The sequence below is a fragment of the Carcharodon carcharias genome (assembly GCF_017639515.1).
Source record: "Carcharodon carcharias isolate sCarCar2 chromosome 37 unlocalized genomic scaffold, sCarCar2.pri SUPER_37_unloc_1, whole genome shotgun sequence".
Lineage (NCBI taxonomy): Eukaryota > Metazoa > Chordata > Chondrichthyes > Lamniformes > Lamnidae > Carcharodon > Carcharodon carcharias.
In genome coordinates this window covers 5,960,931-5,975,937 of record NW_024470758.1, presented here as the reverse complement: position 1 = coordinate 5,975,937, position 15,007 = coordinate 5,960,931, and the positions used below count along the sequence as shown (strand labels likewise).

The window sequence follows — 15,007 nt, the reverse complement described above, 5'->3', positions numbered from 1 at the left end:
GTGTCCTCGGCAGTCACCATCACCGGGAAGGAGTCTGGGAAGAGCGTCCTCTGCAGTCACCAGGAAGCAGTCTGGGAAGAGTGTCCTCGGCAGTCACCGTCACCGGGAAGCAGCCTGGGAAAAGCGTCCTCTGCAGTCACCGGGAAGCAGTCTGGGAAGAATGTCCTCAGCAGTCACCATCGCCGGGAAGCAGTCTGGGAAGAGCGTCCTCTGCAGTCACCGTCGCCGGGAAGCAGTCTGGGAAGAGCATCCTCTGCAGTCACCGTCACCTGGAAGCAGTCTGGGAAGAGTGTCCTCTGCAGTCACCGTCGCCGGGAAGCAGTCTGGGAAGAGTGGCCTCTACAGTCACCGTCACCGGGAAGCAGTCAGGGAAGAGTGTCCTCTGCAGTCACCGTTTCCGGGAAGCAGTCTGGGAAGTGCGTCCTCAGCTGTCACCGTTTCCGGGAAGCAGTCTGGGAAGAGTGTCCTCTGCAGTCACCATCACCGGGAAGCAGTCTGGGAAGAGTGTCCTCTACAGCCACCGTCACCGGGAAGCAGTCTGGGAAGAGTGTCCTCTACAGTCACCGTCACCGGGAAGCAGTCAGGGAAGAGTGTCCTCTGCAGTCACCGGGAAGAGGTCTGGGAAGAGCGTCCTCAGCTGTCACCGTTTCCGGGAAGCAGTCTGGGAAGAGTGTCCTCTACAGTCACCGTCACCGGGAAGCAGTCAGGGAAGAGTGTCCTCTGCAGTCACCGGGAAGCAGTCTGGGAAGAGCGTCCTCAGCTGTCACTGTCGCCGGGAAGCAGTCTTGGAAGAGTGTCCTCTGCAGTCACCGGGAAGCAGTCTGGGAAGTGTCCTCTGCAGTCACCGGGAAGCAGTCTGGGAAGAGTGTCCTCTGCAGTCACCGGGAAGCAGTCTGGGAAGAGTATTCTCTGCAGTCACCGTCGCCGGGAAGCAGTCTGGGAAGAGCGTCCTCTGCAGTCACTGTCGCCGGGAAGCAGTCTGGGAAGAGTGTCCTCTGCAGTCACCGGGAAGCGGTCTGGGAAGAGTGTTCTCTGCAGTCACCGTCGCCAGGAAGCAGTCTGGGAAGAGTGTCCTTTGCAGTCACCGTCGCCGGGAAGCAGACTGGGAAGAGTGTCCTCTGCAGTCACCGTCACCGGGAAGCAGTCTGGGAAGAGCGTCCTCTGCAGTCACTGTCCCGGGAATAAGTCTGGGAAGATTGTCCTCTGCAGTCCCCGTCACCGGGAAGCAGTCTGGGAAGATTGTCCTCTGCAGTCACCGTCACCTGGAAGCAGTCTGGGAAGAGTGTCCTCTGCAGTCACCGGGAAGCAGTCTGGGTGAGCGTCTTCTGCATCACCGGGAAGCAGTCTGGAAAGAGTGTCCTCTGCAGTCACAGGGAAGCATTCTGGGAAGAGTGTCCTCTGAAATCACCGTCGCCGGGAAGCAGTCTGGGAAGAGCATCCTCTGCAGTCACTGGGAAGCAGTCTGGGAAGAGTGTCCTCTGCAGTCACAGGGAAGCATTCTGGGAAGAGTGTCCTCTGAAATCACCGTCACCGGGAAGCAGTCTGGGAAGAGTGTCCTGTGCAGTCACCGTCACTAGGAAGCAGTCTGGGAAGAGTGTCCTCTGCAGTCACCGGGAAGCAGTCTGGGAAGAGCATCCTCTGCCGTCACTGGGAAGCAGTCTGGGAAGAGCATCCTCTGCAGTCACCGGGAAGCAGTCTGGGAAGAGTGTCCTCTGCAGTCACAGGGAAGCATTCTGGGAAGAGTGTCCTCTGAAATCACCGTCGCCGGAAAGCAGTCTGGGAAGACTGTCCTGTGCAGTCACCGTCACTAGGAAGCAGTCTGGGAAGAGTGTCCGCTGCAGTCACCGTCACTGGAAAGCAGTTTGGGAAGAGTGTCCTCGGCAGTCACCATCACCGGGAAGGAGTCTGGGAGGAGCGTCCTCTGCAGTCACCAGGAAGCAGTCTGGGAAGAGTGTCCTCGGCAGTCACCGTCACCGGGAAGCAGCCTGGGAAAAGCGTCCTCTGCAGTCACCGGGAAGCAGTCTGGGAAGAATGTCCTCAGCAGTCACCATCGCCGGGAAGCAGTCTGGGAAGAGCGTCCTCTGCAGTCACCGTCGCCGGGAAGCAGTCTGGGAAGAGCATCCTCTGCAGTCACCGTCACCGGGAAGCAGTCTGGGAAGAGTGTCCTCTACAGCCACCGTCACCGGGAAGCAGTCTGGGAAGAGTGTCCTCTACAGTCACCGTCACCGGGAAGCAGTCAGGGAAGAGTGTCCTCTGCAGTCACCAGGAAGCAGTCTGGGAAGAGCATCCTCAGCTGTCACTGTCGCCAGGAAGCAGTCTTGGAAGAGTGTCCTCTGCAGTCACCGGGAAGCAGTCTGGGAAGTGTCCTCTGCAGTCACCGGGAAGCAGTCTGGGAAGAGTGTCCTCTGCAGTCACCGGGAAGCAGTCTGGGAAGAGTGTCCTCTGCAGTCACCGTCACCAGGAAGCTCTGGGAAGAGTTTCCTCTGCAGTCACTGTCCCAGGAAGCAGTCTGGGAAGAGTGTCCTCTGCAGTCACTATCGCTGGAAAGCAGTCTGGGAAGAGTTTCCTCTGCAGTCACCGGGAAGCAGTCTGGGAAGAGTGTCCTCTGCAGTCACCGGGAAACAGTCTGGGAAGAATGTCCTCTGTAGTCACCATCACCGGGAAGCAGTCTGGAAAGAGGGTCCTCAGCTGTCACCGTCACCGGGAAGCAGTCTGGGAAGAGAGTCCTCTGCAGTCACCGGGAAGCAGTCTGGGAAGAGTGTCCTCTGCAGTCACCGTCACCGGGAAGCAGTCTGGGAAGAGTTTCCTCTGCTTTCATTGTCCCAGGAAGCAGTCTGGGAAGAGTGTCCTCTGCAGTCACCGTCGCTGGAAAGCAGTCTGGGAAGAGTGTCCTCTGCAGTCACCGGGAAGCAGTCTGGGAAGAGCGTCCTCTGCAGTCACCGTTGCCGGGATGTAGTCTGGGAAGAGTGTCCTCTGCAGTCACCGGGAAACAGTCTGGGAAGAGTGTCCTCTGCAGTCACTGTCCCAGGAAGCAGTCTGGGAAGAGTGTCCTCTGCAGTCACCGTCGCTGGAAAGCAGTCTGGGAAGAGTGTCCTCTGCAGTCACCGGGAAGCAGTCTGGGAAGAGTGTCCTCTGCAGTCACCGGGAAACAGTCTGGGAAGAGTGTCCTCTGCAGTCACTGTCCCAGGAAGCAGTCTGGGAAGAGTGTCCGCTGCAGTCACCGTCGCTGGAAAGCAGTCTGGGAAGAGTGTCCTCTGCAGTCACCGGGAAGCAGTCTGGGAAGAGTGTCCTCTGCAGTCACCGGGAAACAGTCTGGGAAGAGTGTCCTCTGCAGTCACTGTCCCAGGAAGCAATCTGGGAAGAATGTCCGCTGCAGTCACCGTCGCTGGAAAGCAGTCTGGGAAGAGTGTCCTCTGCAGTCACCGGGAAGCAGTCTGGGAAGTGTGTCCTCTGCAGTCACCGGGAAACAGTCTGGGAAGAGTGTCCTCTGCAGTCACCGTCGCCGGGAAGCAGTCTGGGAAGAGCATATTCTGCAGTCACCGTCGCTGGAAAGCAGTCTGGGAAGAGCGTACTCTGCAGTCCCCATCGCCGGGAAGCAGTCTGGGAAGAGTATCCTCTGCAGTCACCGGGAAGCAGTCTGGGAAGAGCGTACTCTGCAGTCACCGTCGCTGGAAAGCAGTCTGGGAAGAGCGTAACCTGCAGTCACCGTCGCTGGAAAGCAGTCTGGGAAGAGCGTACTCTGCAGTCACCGTCGCTGGAAAGCAGTCTGGGATGAGCGTACTCTGCAGTCACCGTCGCTGGAAAGCAGTCTGGGAAGAGCGTACTCTGCAGTCACCATCGCCGGGAAGCGGTCGGGGAAGAGTGTCCTCTGCAGTCACCATCGCCGGGAAGCAGTCTGGGAAGAGTGTCCTCTGCAGTCACCGGGAAGCAGTCTGGGAAGAGTGTCCTCTGCAGTCACCAGGAAGCAGTCTGGGAAGAGTGTCCTCTGCAGTCACCGTCACCGCGAAGCAGTCTGGGAAGAGTATCCTCTGCAGTCACCATCACTGGGAAGCAGTCTGGGAAGAGCGTCCTCTGCAGTCACCGGGAAGCAGTCTGGGAAGAGCGTCTTCTGCAATCACCGGGAAGCAGTTTGGGAAGAGTGTCCTCTGCAGTTACCATCGCTGGAAAGCAGTCTGGGAAGAGCGTACTCTGCAGTCACCATCGCCGGGAAGCAGTCTGGGAAGAGAACCCTCTGCAGTCACCGTGGCCGGGAAGCAGTCTGGGAAGAGTGTCCTCTGCAGTGACCGTGGCCTGGAAGCAGTGTGGGAACAGCTTCCTCTGCAGTCACCGTCGCTGGGAAGCAGTCTGGGAAGAGCGTCCTCTGCAGTCACCGTCGCCGGGAAGCAGTCTGGGAAGAGCGTCCTCTGCAGTCACCGTCACCGGGAAGCAGTCTGGGAAGAGCGTCCTCTGCAGTCACCGGGAAGCAAACTGGGAAGAGCATCCTCTGTAGTCACCATCGCCGGGAAGCAGTCTGGGAAGAGCATTCTCTGCAGTTACTGTCGCTGGGAAGCAGTCTGGGAAGAGCGTCCTCTGCAGTCACCATCACCGGGAAGCAGTCTGGGAAGAGCGTCCTCTGCAGTCACCGGGAAGCAGTCTGGGAAGAGCGTCTTCTGCAATCACCGGGAAGCAGTTTGGGAAGAGTGTCCTCTGTAGTCACCATCGCCGGGAAGCAGTCTGGGAAGAGCACCCTCTGCAGTCACTGTCGCTGGGAAGCAGTCTGGCAAGAGTGTCCTCTGCAGTCACAGGGAAGCAGTCTAGGAAGAGTGTCCTCTGCAGTCACAGGGAAGCAGTCTGGGAAGAGTGTCCTCTGCAGTCACCGGGAAGCAGTCTGGGAAGAGTGTCCTCTGCAGTCACCATCACCGGGAAGCAGTCTGGGAAGAGTCACCATCATCGAGTGAAAAACCACGAAGAATGACATCGCAGGAAGATCATAAGTTCACTGGTTGGTGAGTAACTGCTAGTTTGAACTATCTATTCTAAGTTGATTTCAGATTAAAGGTGATGACTGGGGCCCAGGATCGGAGGTCTAACACTTCAGCTTCAGCTCAGCAGAGAGAGCGAGTTCCAGTTGATTTTAAAAAGTGTATTTTGATTCTCTAATCTAACTTGCTTTCATGTTAAAGGTAAATAGGAGAAATATTTTACAGATTGATAAATTAAAGACCAGTAGGAAATTTAACAACAATTAAATAAAATAGATTCACAGTGCCAGGTGATGTGTTGTAGCTGTGTGGTGTGGTTGCTGGGTGGAAATAAGAAATAGCAATGGAAAGAAGTCCCTGGTGGGGGTGATCAATAGGTCCCCAAACAGCAGTTCAGCAGTAAGGCACACAATAAACTATGAAATACTGGGAGCATGTAAGAAAGGCACAGCAATAATCCTGGGTGATTTTAATATGCATATAGCCTGGGCTAATCAAATTGGCAAGGGTAGCCTCGAGGGAGAGCTCATAGGGTGTATTAGAGATTGTTTCTTGAAGCAATGCGTTGTGGAACCAACCAGGGAGCAGGCTATTCTGGATTTGGTTTTGTGTAATGAGATTAATGTTCTCAGAATAAAGGATCCTCTCCAGAAGAGTAATCATAGCATGCTAGAATTTCAAGTTCAGTTTGAGAGCAAGAAACTTGAGTCCCACACTAGTGTTCTGGAGTTAAACAAAGGTAACTACATAGGCATAAGGGCAGATTTGACCTAGTGGACTGGGCAGGAAGACTACAATGTAGGACAGTTGATGAAGAATGGCAGATATTTAAGGAGATATTCAATTCCTCCGAAGTAAAATATATTCCAAAGAGGAAGAAAGATTGTAAGAGGGGGAAAAAGCATCCATGGTTAAGCAAGGAAATTAAAGATAACATAAAGGCAAAAGCTAAGGCATACCAAATTGCAAAGGTCAGAGGCAGGCTGGAAGATTGGGAAACTTTTAAAGATCAACAAAGGGTTACTAAAAAAATAATAAAAAGGGCAATGGTAAATTATGACAGAAAACTAGCGCAAAATGTAAAAACTGATAGCAAAAGTTTCTGCGAGTATATAAAATGAAAGAGAGTAGCTAAAGTGAATGTTGGTCCCTTGGAGGATGAGACTGCAGAGTTAATAGTGGGGAACGCAGAAATGGCAGAGACACTTAATCAATATTTTCCCTCAGTTTTCATGGTAGAGGACACTAGTACCACCCCAATAGTGATAGTTAGAGCAGATGGTATAGAGAAGGAGGAACTTCAAACTATCACCATCACTGGAGAAAAAGTACTGAGCAAACTAATGGGACTAAAGAGTGACAAGTCCCCAGGACCTGATGGCTGACATCCCAGGGTCTTAAAGGAAGTGGCAGCAGAGATAATGGAAGCATTGGTAATAATATTCCAAAATTCTCTGGATTCTGGAAAGGATCCAGTGGATTGGAAAAATGCTAATATAATAGTCTTATTCAAAAAGAGGGAGACAGAAAGTAGGAAACTATAGACCAGTTAGTTTAACATCTGTCACTGGGAAATTGTTAGAATCCATTATTAAGGAAGTAGTAATGGGGCATTTGGAAAGACAAAATGCAATCCATCAGGGTCAGTATGATTTTCTGAAGATTAAGTCACGTTTGACTAATTTGCTAGAGTTCTTTGAAGACGTGACAAGCAAAATGGATAATGGGGATTGTGTAGATGTAGTATATCTGGACTTCCACAAGACCTTTGATAAGGTGCCGCACAAAAGATTAATACACAAGATAAGATCACATGGAGTTAGGGGTAATATAGCAGTTTGGATCGAGGATTGGCTAACCAACAGAAAGTAAGGAGTCGGGATCAATGGGTCTTTTTCTGGATGGCAAGCTGTAACTAGTGATGTGCCACAGGGTTCGGTCCTTGGACCCCAACTATTTGCAATCTATATTAATGACTTGGATTCAGGGATAGAAGGTACTATAGCTAAATTTGCAGATGACACCAAAATAGGTGGGATAGTAAGTTGTAATGAAGAAATAAGAAATTTACAAATGGATATGGACAGGTGAGGTGAATGGGCCAACATTTGGCAGAATGAGTTTATCGTGGATAAGTGTAAGGTTATCCATTTTGGTTTGAAAAAAAAGGCGAATTATTATTTAAAGGGAGAGAAACTTCAGAATGCTTCAGTGCAGAGGGAACTGAGTGTCCTCGTGCATGAATCGATGAAAGCTAGTGTACAGGTACAGCAGATAATAAGGAAGGAGAATGGAATTTTGGCATTTATTGCTAAAGGAATGAAGTGTTAAAATAGGGAAGTGTTGTTGTAACTGTACAAGGCATTGGTGAGGCCACACCTGGAGTGCTGTGCACAGTTTTGTCCCCTTACTTGAGAAAGGATGTAGTTGCATTGGAGGCAGTTCAGAGGGGGCTCACTAGATTGATTCCAGAGATGCAGGGCTTGTCTTATGAGAAGAGATTGAGCAGTTTAGGCCTAAACTCGCAAGAGCTTAGAAGGATGAGAGGAGATCTAATTGAGGTATTTAAGATGCTAAAGGGGATAGAAAAGTAGATGTGGAGTGGATGTTTCCCCTTGTGGGGGATTCTAGAATGAGAGGCCATAATTTTAGGCTAAGGGGTGGTAGATTTAAATCAGGGATGAGGAGAAATTAATTTGCTCAATGGGTCATGAATCTGTGGAATTCACTACCTCAAGGTGCAGTGGATGCCGGGACGCTGAATAAGTTTAAGGAGGAGATAGGCAGATTTTTAATTAGTATCGGGTTGAAAGGTTATGGGGAGAGGGCTGGAAATTGGAGTTGAGGCTGAAATGAGATCAGCTATGATCGGATTGAATGGCAGGGCAGGCTCAAGGGGCTGAATTGCTTACTCCTGCTCCTAGTTCTTATGAATGCCTGGTGAGCTGTAGCCAGATTCTAGCTTCTATTGGATAGACCCTTCTCAATCCAATTCTCAACTAATCAGAGAGCCAGGTAGAAGAAACTAAGTTCTGACCAGCTTACATTTTCATATTTGAAAAGCCTGCTAAATTCAGATCATGTGGGAATAATTCTATTTCCAGCAATTTCTGCTACTGAATGCAACTTGGGGATTCATGCTGTACCTTCTAATTCTGTGACTTGTACATGAGAGGGGTTTGATCTAAATCTGTAACTCTCTGTTTTTCTTTTTGTGATGGTTGAAATCATTCTCTATCTGCTAATCTTGTACCATGAGAGTGTAGGATTCTCTCTGCATCTGTCACTTGCTGAACTGCATGTGTGTGCGAGATTTATTATGTGTCTGTCAGTCTCTGCTTCTATATGCAAGTGCTGATATCAATCTGTACTGCCCAGTCTCTGCTCTGCTCTGTGAGTGTGGTCACATTCACTGTCTGTCATTGTTCTATGTGACTGTGGGATTCATTGTGTGATCATCAGCCCTTGGGAATCAGCAAGTGTGAGAGTCACTCTGCATCTCTCCAATTCTCATCCATTGTCAGGTTCATTCTGTAACTGACATTCATTGGAGCTGTGTTGTTATGGCCTTAATTCTGCATCTGTTAGTCTCTGGTTTGGGATGTGGATTTGGGACATATTCCATATCTGACAGTCTCTGGTACTGAATGTGACAATCAATTTAACATTGTATCTGTCAATCATTATGCAAAATAATTTGTAATTGTGTATTTGTCTGTCTATGGTACTGTAGCTGGGCATGAGATGAATTATGTACCTGTCAGTCATGTAACTGAATGTGATTTTGAGATCCATTCCATCTGTCAGTCCCCAGAATTACAAGTGAATGTGGGGATCATTCTGAAACTGACAGTATCTGGTAGTGAGTATGAGTTTGACTTTAGTTCTGCAGTCATCTGTCTTTGACTACATGTGTAATTTATTCATTCTGCAAGTATCAGCCTCTGGTCCTGTATCCAAATGTTGATTTTTGTTTGTATCTGTCAGTTGTGGAACTGTGTATGAGTGCAGGATGAACTATATGAATGTCATTCTCTGATACTATATCAGTGGGATTCGATCTGCTTCAATATATCACTTGTGAAATATTAAAAACAAGTGCTTGCTTTCAGGTACCTGTAAAGTGCAATATTGTTGCATTCAATCTGTATGTGTCCATCTCTTGTCTTGCACATGGATGTGTTATTTTTTCTGTATCAGTCGGTCCCAGATAATTTACATGAGAATGAGATTAACTGTAACCCTAATATATGTGACTGTGGCATTCAGTCTTTAGCTGTCCATGTCTGGAAATAATTGTGTCAGTGAAGTTGATTTTACTTTGATCTTCATCTATTGCTGTCTATGGATGAGATTTGTCTTATGCCTGTCAGTCGGTGGCACTTTAAATGACTGCTTTTGGTCTTTGCCTTATTGTCTTTTTCTGTTTGTAGGCCTGTGGATTTTTTTCTGCATTTCAGGGTTTGATCCTCTGTATAAAGTGGGATTAATGCAGTGTATGTCAGTTTCTGGTGAGTGTGGACATACCTCTGTATTAGTCAGTCTCTCAAACTGAATGTGAGTGTGCATTAATTCAGTTTTCATCAGCATCTGGCAGACACTGAGGGTGGGAATCATTCAATATCTGTCAGTTTCTGGTATTGTATGTGAATGTGCTGCTCAATTTGTGTTATTGCCTTGTAAAGGGTGTGAGTGAGGGGTTTATTTGTACCTGTCACTGTGCAATACCGAATGGTATTATGAGTTTCATTCTGTATTTTTCAATCTCTACTGCTCGACGTAAATGTGTTTATTTTTGGCCATCAGTCTCAGGTACAATAAGAGACTCTGGAATTGATTATACCTTTGCCAGTCTCTGGTAGGGTATGTGACAGTGGGCTACATTCTACATCTTTCAGTCAATGGCAATGGATATGAAAGTAGCTTTAATTCTGTATTTGTCAGTCCCTTGGTTGAATGTGGTATTTGGAATTTGTTGTTCTTATGTATGTCTCTAGATTTTCATGTGAGTGTGGGGTTCATTCTCGATCTATGTGTCTCTGCCATTGAATGCAACTGTGCAGGTTTTCTGTATTGGTCCTTCACCTGCATCTCAGGCATGATCTAAGGATACATTCAGTAGTTCTGTGTGGGTTGTGTAGTGGTATTTAATTTTTATCTCTGTGAGAACAAATTTGAGTGATAACATGAGCATCAATCTCAAACCTGGTCCATTATTTAATTCCTGCAGTTTGAAAAAAACAGAATTCATACTTTAATATTCTAGTCTAACACTTAGTGAAATTATTGAACTGGTATTTAATGTGTAGCTCACTCTACATTCTGAAGTGCTTAGTAGCAATTAATACTGCATATTACAATAGGGGAAATATTGTCTGACGTAGTTAATAATTAGTATTTAATTTGTGGCTGAGGTAACACCGTGTATTTAAATCGAATTGTGGCTGTGCTTATGCCCTGGGATTAATGGATCTAGTCCTCAGGTGTACTGGTTTAATGTAAACAACTTCTCCCAGCAATGCTCTGTTTGCAAGGGCACCTCTCAATCTTGGAATCTAAGTCGGTCTCTATCTGTTTCATTTTGGCCTAAAGACCTGGCAGTATCTCTGTGCTTTGTGAGTGATATTGTACTTACTGTGAGTTGGAACCATCAGGCTGCACTTTTCCTTGTTTCAAAGAACCATCTGGTTCTTTCAATTCTTTCTATGGATTCAGAAAACATAACTCCTTTACCTGAAGAATAGGTGAAGTAGAAGATACAAAAGTGATCAATGTATTTTTAAAATAACTGTTGTTATAATGATCAATCAACAAAGCAAAACTAGCAGCATATCAGTGTCTGACCCCACCATGGTACTGGAGCAATCTGTTTCTGCTTATCTGCTATTTTGAGCAGTTTTACAACAATTTTATGACATCCAGAAACAATCCGTCCTGTGCACTGCTCCTTGAATTAGACTATGCGATGGAGAGTGACATTCGCAAGGGTCAGATTTATATTTGCTGCTCCCTTTCAACTAACAGTAGACCTGGAAACAAGCAGGCACAGTTAAAAATGTCTCTTTCACACTTCTCACCTGGTGCCTGAAATTGATCTTCTTTGTGTAACTGGAAACATTGTTACTGTGCGGCTATTCTCCCCGCCATTCTCTGTCCAATAAAAAGGGACAGTGGAGACCGGAACTAAGCCAGGAAGCTTCACTCGGGTTTGGGGAGAGAAAGCAGTAATGATCTTCAATGGCGAGTTCTTCTCACTCTGTCCAGACACTGCTCGAGAATGGCCTCTCCCTTCCCCCCGCTCACTCCATATTCCGGGAGCAGCTCATGTTCCAGGGACAAAAACAGAATTACCTGGAAAAACTCATCAGGTCTGGCAGCATCGGCGGAGAAGAAAAGAGTTGACGTTTCGAGTCCTCATGACCCTTCGACAGAACTTGAGTTCGAGTCCAAGAAAGAGTTGAAATATAAGCTGGTTTAAGGTGTGTGTGTGTGTGTGTGTGTGGGGGGGGTGGGGGGGGGGGGCGGAGAGATAGAGAGAGAGAGGTGGGGGGGGTGTGGTTGTAGGGACAAACAAGCAGTGAAAGAGGCAGATCATCAAAAGATGTCAACGACAATAGTACAATAGAACACATAGGTGTTAAAGTTAAAGTTGGTGATATTATCTAAACGAATGGGCTAATTAAGAATGGATGGTAGGGCACTCAAGGTATAGCTCTAGTGGTTTTTTTTTAAAAATAATGGAAATAGGTGGGAAAAGGAAAAACTTTATAATTTATTGGAAAAAAAAGGAAGGGAGAAACAGAAAGGGGGTGGGGATGGGGGAGGGAGCTCACGACCTAAAGTTGTTGAATTCAATATTCAGTCCGGAAGGCTGTGAATTCCCTAGTCGGAAGATAAGGTGTTGTTCCTCCAGTTTGCGTTGGGCTTCACTGGAACAATGCAGCAAGCCAAGGACAGACATGTGGGCAAGAGAGCAGGGTGGAGTGTTAAAATGGCAAGCGACAGGGAGGTTTGGGTCATTCTTGCGGACAGACCGCAGGTCTCCATCTCGTGTTCCAGGGAGCCCATTCAAAACAGCCGCCGCCTCCGCCTCAGCTGCCCGGACACTCAATGCCAATCTCTGAGCATATCTGCGGACGCGGCTCCAAACCGCTGCGCTGCTTTAAGCAGATGCTGTTTGTTCACTTCCCTCTGGGGCGGTGATGTCTCCGATCGCTGCTGAATTAAACCCTAATCCACTCACTTCACGCTTTCGGCCATTGTTGGGGGCGGGGTTGCGCATGCGCTGTTATCCTCATGGTGCCGACACTGGGGGCGAGGTTGCACTGCGCATGCGCCGATCTCCGCGACAATTCAAACGCTAAAATCAATGGGAATTTTCCCCATTTCACTCTCATCACAGAGAGAACAAAATCTCCGAACCTGTGTCGGCGCTGGGGGCAAGGGGCGTTGGGTGCGAGTGGACGTGTGGCGGTGGTACACTGGGGGCGAAAGGCCGCTTTACAACATCAATTTTAACACAGGAGATTCCCCAAACAGCTACAATAATGTGTTTGTAAAATGCTGGAACCGTGTGTGTATGAGGATGATGATGTTACTGAGGATGATTCTTGTTGTAGAATACACTGTGTTTAGGTCGGAATATTAGTGACTGTTAATTATAACGAGAGCATATTTCAAAGCTCCGGGTTTGCGGAAACTCCTGACTGTATCCCGGTTCTGTAAGGGTTTGTGTGGAGATCTGTGTCTCGGTTCCATTGGTAAGAAACGGGTTGAAATTGGCGGTTGCCGAAACTGGAGGAGGAGCTGAAAGATCAGGGGCTGTTCTCTCTCTGTCTCTTTCCTCCCTCCCGCTCTCTGTTTAATCTTCACTCTGTCTCCTCCCCTCCCTGCTGTCAAATCGCATTTTTCAGTCAGGTCGGGGCGGGCTCTATAAAAGAGGAACGTGAAGCAGCTAGTGTCTCATATTCTGACTGAAGAATCATCATGTCTGGCAGAGGGAAAGGAGGCAAAGGACTGGGTAAAGGCGGAGCCAAGCGGCACCGCAAAGTGCTTCGTGATAATATCCAGGGCATCACCAAACCAGCAATCCGCCGCCTGGCTCGCCGTGGCGGTGTCAAGAGGATCTCGGGTTTGATCTATGAGGAGACTCGCGGGGTGCTGAAGGTTTTCCTGGAGAATGTGATCAGGGATGCGGTCACCTACACTGAACACGCTAAGCGCAAGACAGTCACTGCCATGGATGTGGTGTACGCTCTGAAACGCCAGGGCCGAACTCTCTATGGGTTCGGCGGCTGAACAACTCGACCCTTTCTACCAAACGCAACAAAGGCTCTTTTAAGAGCCACCCAAAACGTCACACTAAGAGCACTGAGCTGGGAACGGGAGCCTGAAATTTAAAGATGAATCAAACACTGCTTTAGCATCATTTGGTCCTCTTTCGTACACTAGTTCATTTATTAAGGTTGTTTATATCTTAAGTTGGGAGTGGAGCGGTCTATTAGCTCCCCAAACCCCACGCTCCCACTCCAATATAGTAGAAAAATTACTCACCCCTTTTTCTCTTCGAATCTATTGAATATTCAATATTCAATATCTCTGATTATAACCCATACAGTTCATGATGTTTGTTTGAGACCCGGAACTTTCGGCATCCATGGTGATTTCGCCCATCAATAGCTTTCCACCCGCGTGTTATCAACAGATTAGGTAAAGAATACCAATTGAATGCCGGGTTGTAAGGCATGTCGGGTGATTTCATACTAGTGTCTTGTGCAGCGAAGCCAGTATTGTTAACGAAAATGCTGGAAAAACTCAGCAGGTCTGGCAGCATCTGTGTGGGGACAGAGTTATCGTTCCGAATCGGAATGACGCTTCTTCAGAGCCAGAATGAAATGAGTTCAGACACTGAGCAGCCCTTTCACTGACTCTGTGGGTGGCTCTGAAAAGAGCCTTTGGGTTATTAGATTAAAGAATGGACGCTTCACTTGGTCTTCGAGCCCGCAGCGGCGCTGGTTTTCTTGGGCAGCAGCACGGCCTGGATATTAGGCAGCACTCCGCCCTGAGCGATGGTCACCCCTACCAGCAGCTTGTTGAGCTCCTCGTCGTTGCGGACGGCCAGGTGCAGGTGTCTGGGGATGATGCGGGTCTTCTTGTTGTCCCTTTCTACCAAACATACAACAAAAGCTCTTCTCAGCGCCACCCACCACCTCACAGAGAGAGCAGAGACCTGGGAACGGGAACTGGGATGGGCTGTCATCGGGAATGTTAGTGTCTGAAACAGAAAAAAGAGCTCAAACGAAGAGTCAAACAGACTAGAAACGCTAACTCTTTTCTCTCCACAGACGCTGTAAGTCCTACGGAGGTTTCCAGCATTTTCTGTTTTTAATACAGATTTCCAGCATCCTCAGTAGTTTTATTTTATTTTAGTACCTGAATTGTTCTGGGGTTCGGGGAGATGTACTAAGTACCTCGATTTAATCGTTGTTTATTAACCTGGATGGTCACATTCTCCACTGACGCTGAAAAGCCTCTCCACTACTTCACATTTTCGAATGGGTTTATTCTCGGTGACACCAGTCGTTCAATGCGTCAGTGGAGTTGAAGTTACAATCAGATCAGCCATAATCTCACTGAATAGGATCAGGCTCGAAGGGCTGAGTGGCCTCCTCCTGCTCCGAAACCCAATGTTCGCTCCTATGTTCGTGAATTTACTGACCGGGTTTGGGAAACTGAATAGTTTCAGCTCAGCCACTCGGCGACCTGGAATTCCCGCAGTCTGAGCCGGAATCTAGCTCTGATTGGTCAGCCTCTTCTTAGTCTACTTCTTAACCTAACGCAGAGTCAGGTAGATGAGGTCGAAAATTATGAATGGTTTACTTATCTTCGAATTCGAAAAACCCGCCAATTCGTGTTGGAATGTACAAGATAACCTTAATTTTCAGGCAACAACTTTTAATCTCTCACTTTATGATCTGTTATCTTGCACTCCCTGTCACAAAATCTTGGCGCTATTTTAGGAACAGTCTGAATTTATTAATCTCCTT

The 15,007-nt window shown here is 48.0% G+C and overlaps 1 protein-coding gene and 1 long non-coding RNA gene across 2 annotated transcripts in view; one reads left to right on the top strand and one right to left on the bottom strand.

Moving 5' to 3' along the window:
- The window catches only part of LOC121274577, an 87,796-nt gene extending 76,396 nt beyond the window's left edge, over positions 1–11,400 (bottom strand). The window contains exons 1-2 of the long non-coding RNA XR_005942272.1: positions 11,039–11,400; positions 10,597–10,694 (exon numbers count right to left, since the gene is read on the bottom strand). This is a non-coding gene — a long non-coding RNA (uncharacterized LOC121274577). The remainder of the gene's footprint in view (positions 1–10,596; positions 10,695–11,038) is intronic.
- A 1,535-nt stretch (positions 11,401–12,935) lies between these two features.
- Positions 12,936–15,007, top strand: part of LOC121274513 — a 116,200-nt gene continuing 114,128 nt past the window's right edge. The window contains exon 1 of the mRNA XM_041181850.1: positions 12,936–13,246. Within this exon, the coding sequence (XP_041037784.1) occupies positions 12,948–13,246 (299 nt within the window). The 5' untranslated portion in view covers positions 12,936–12,947. The remainder of the gene's footprint in view (positions 13,247–15,007) is intronic.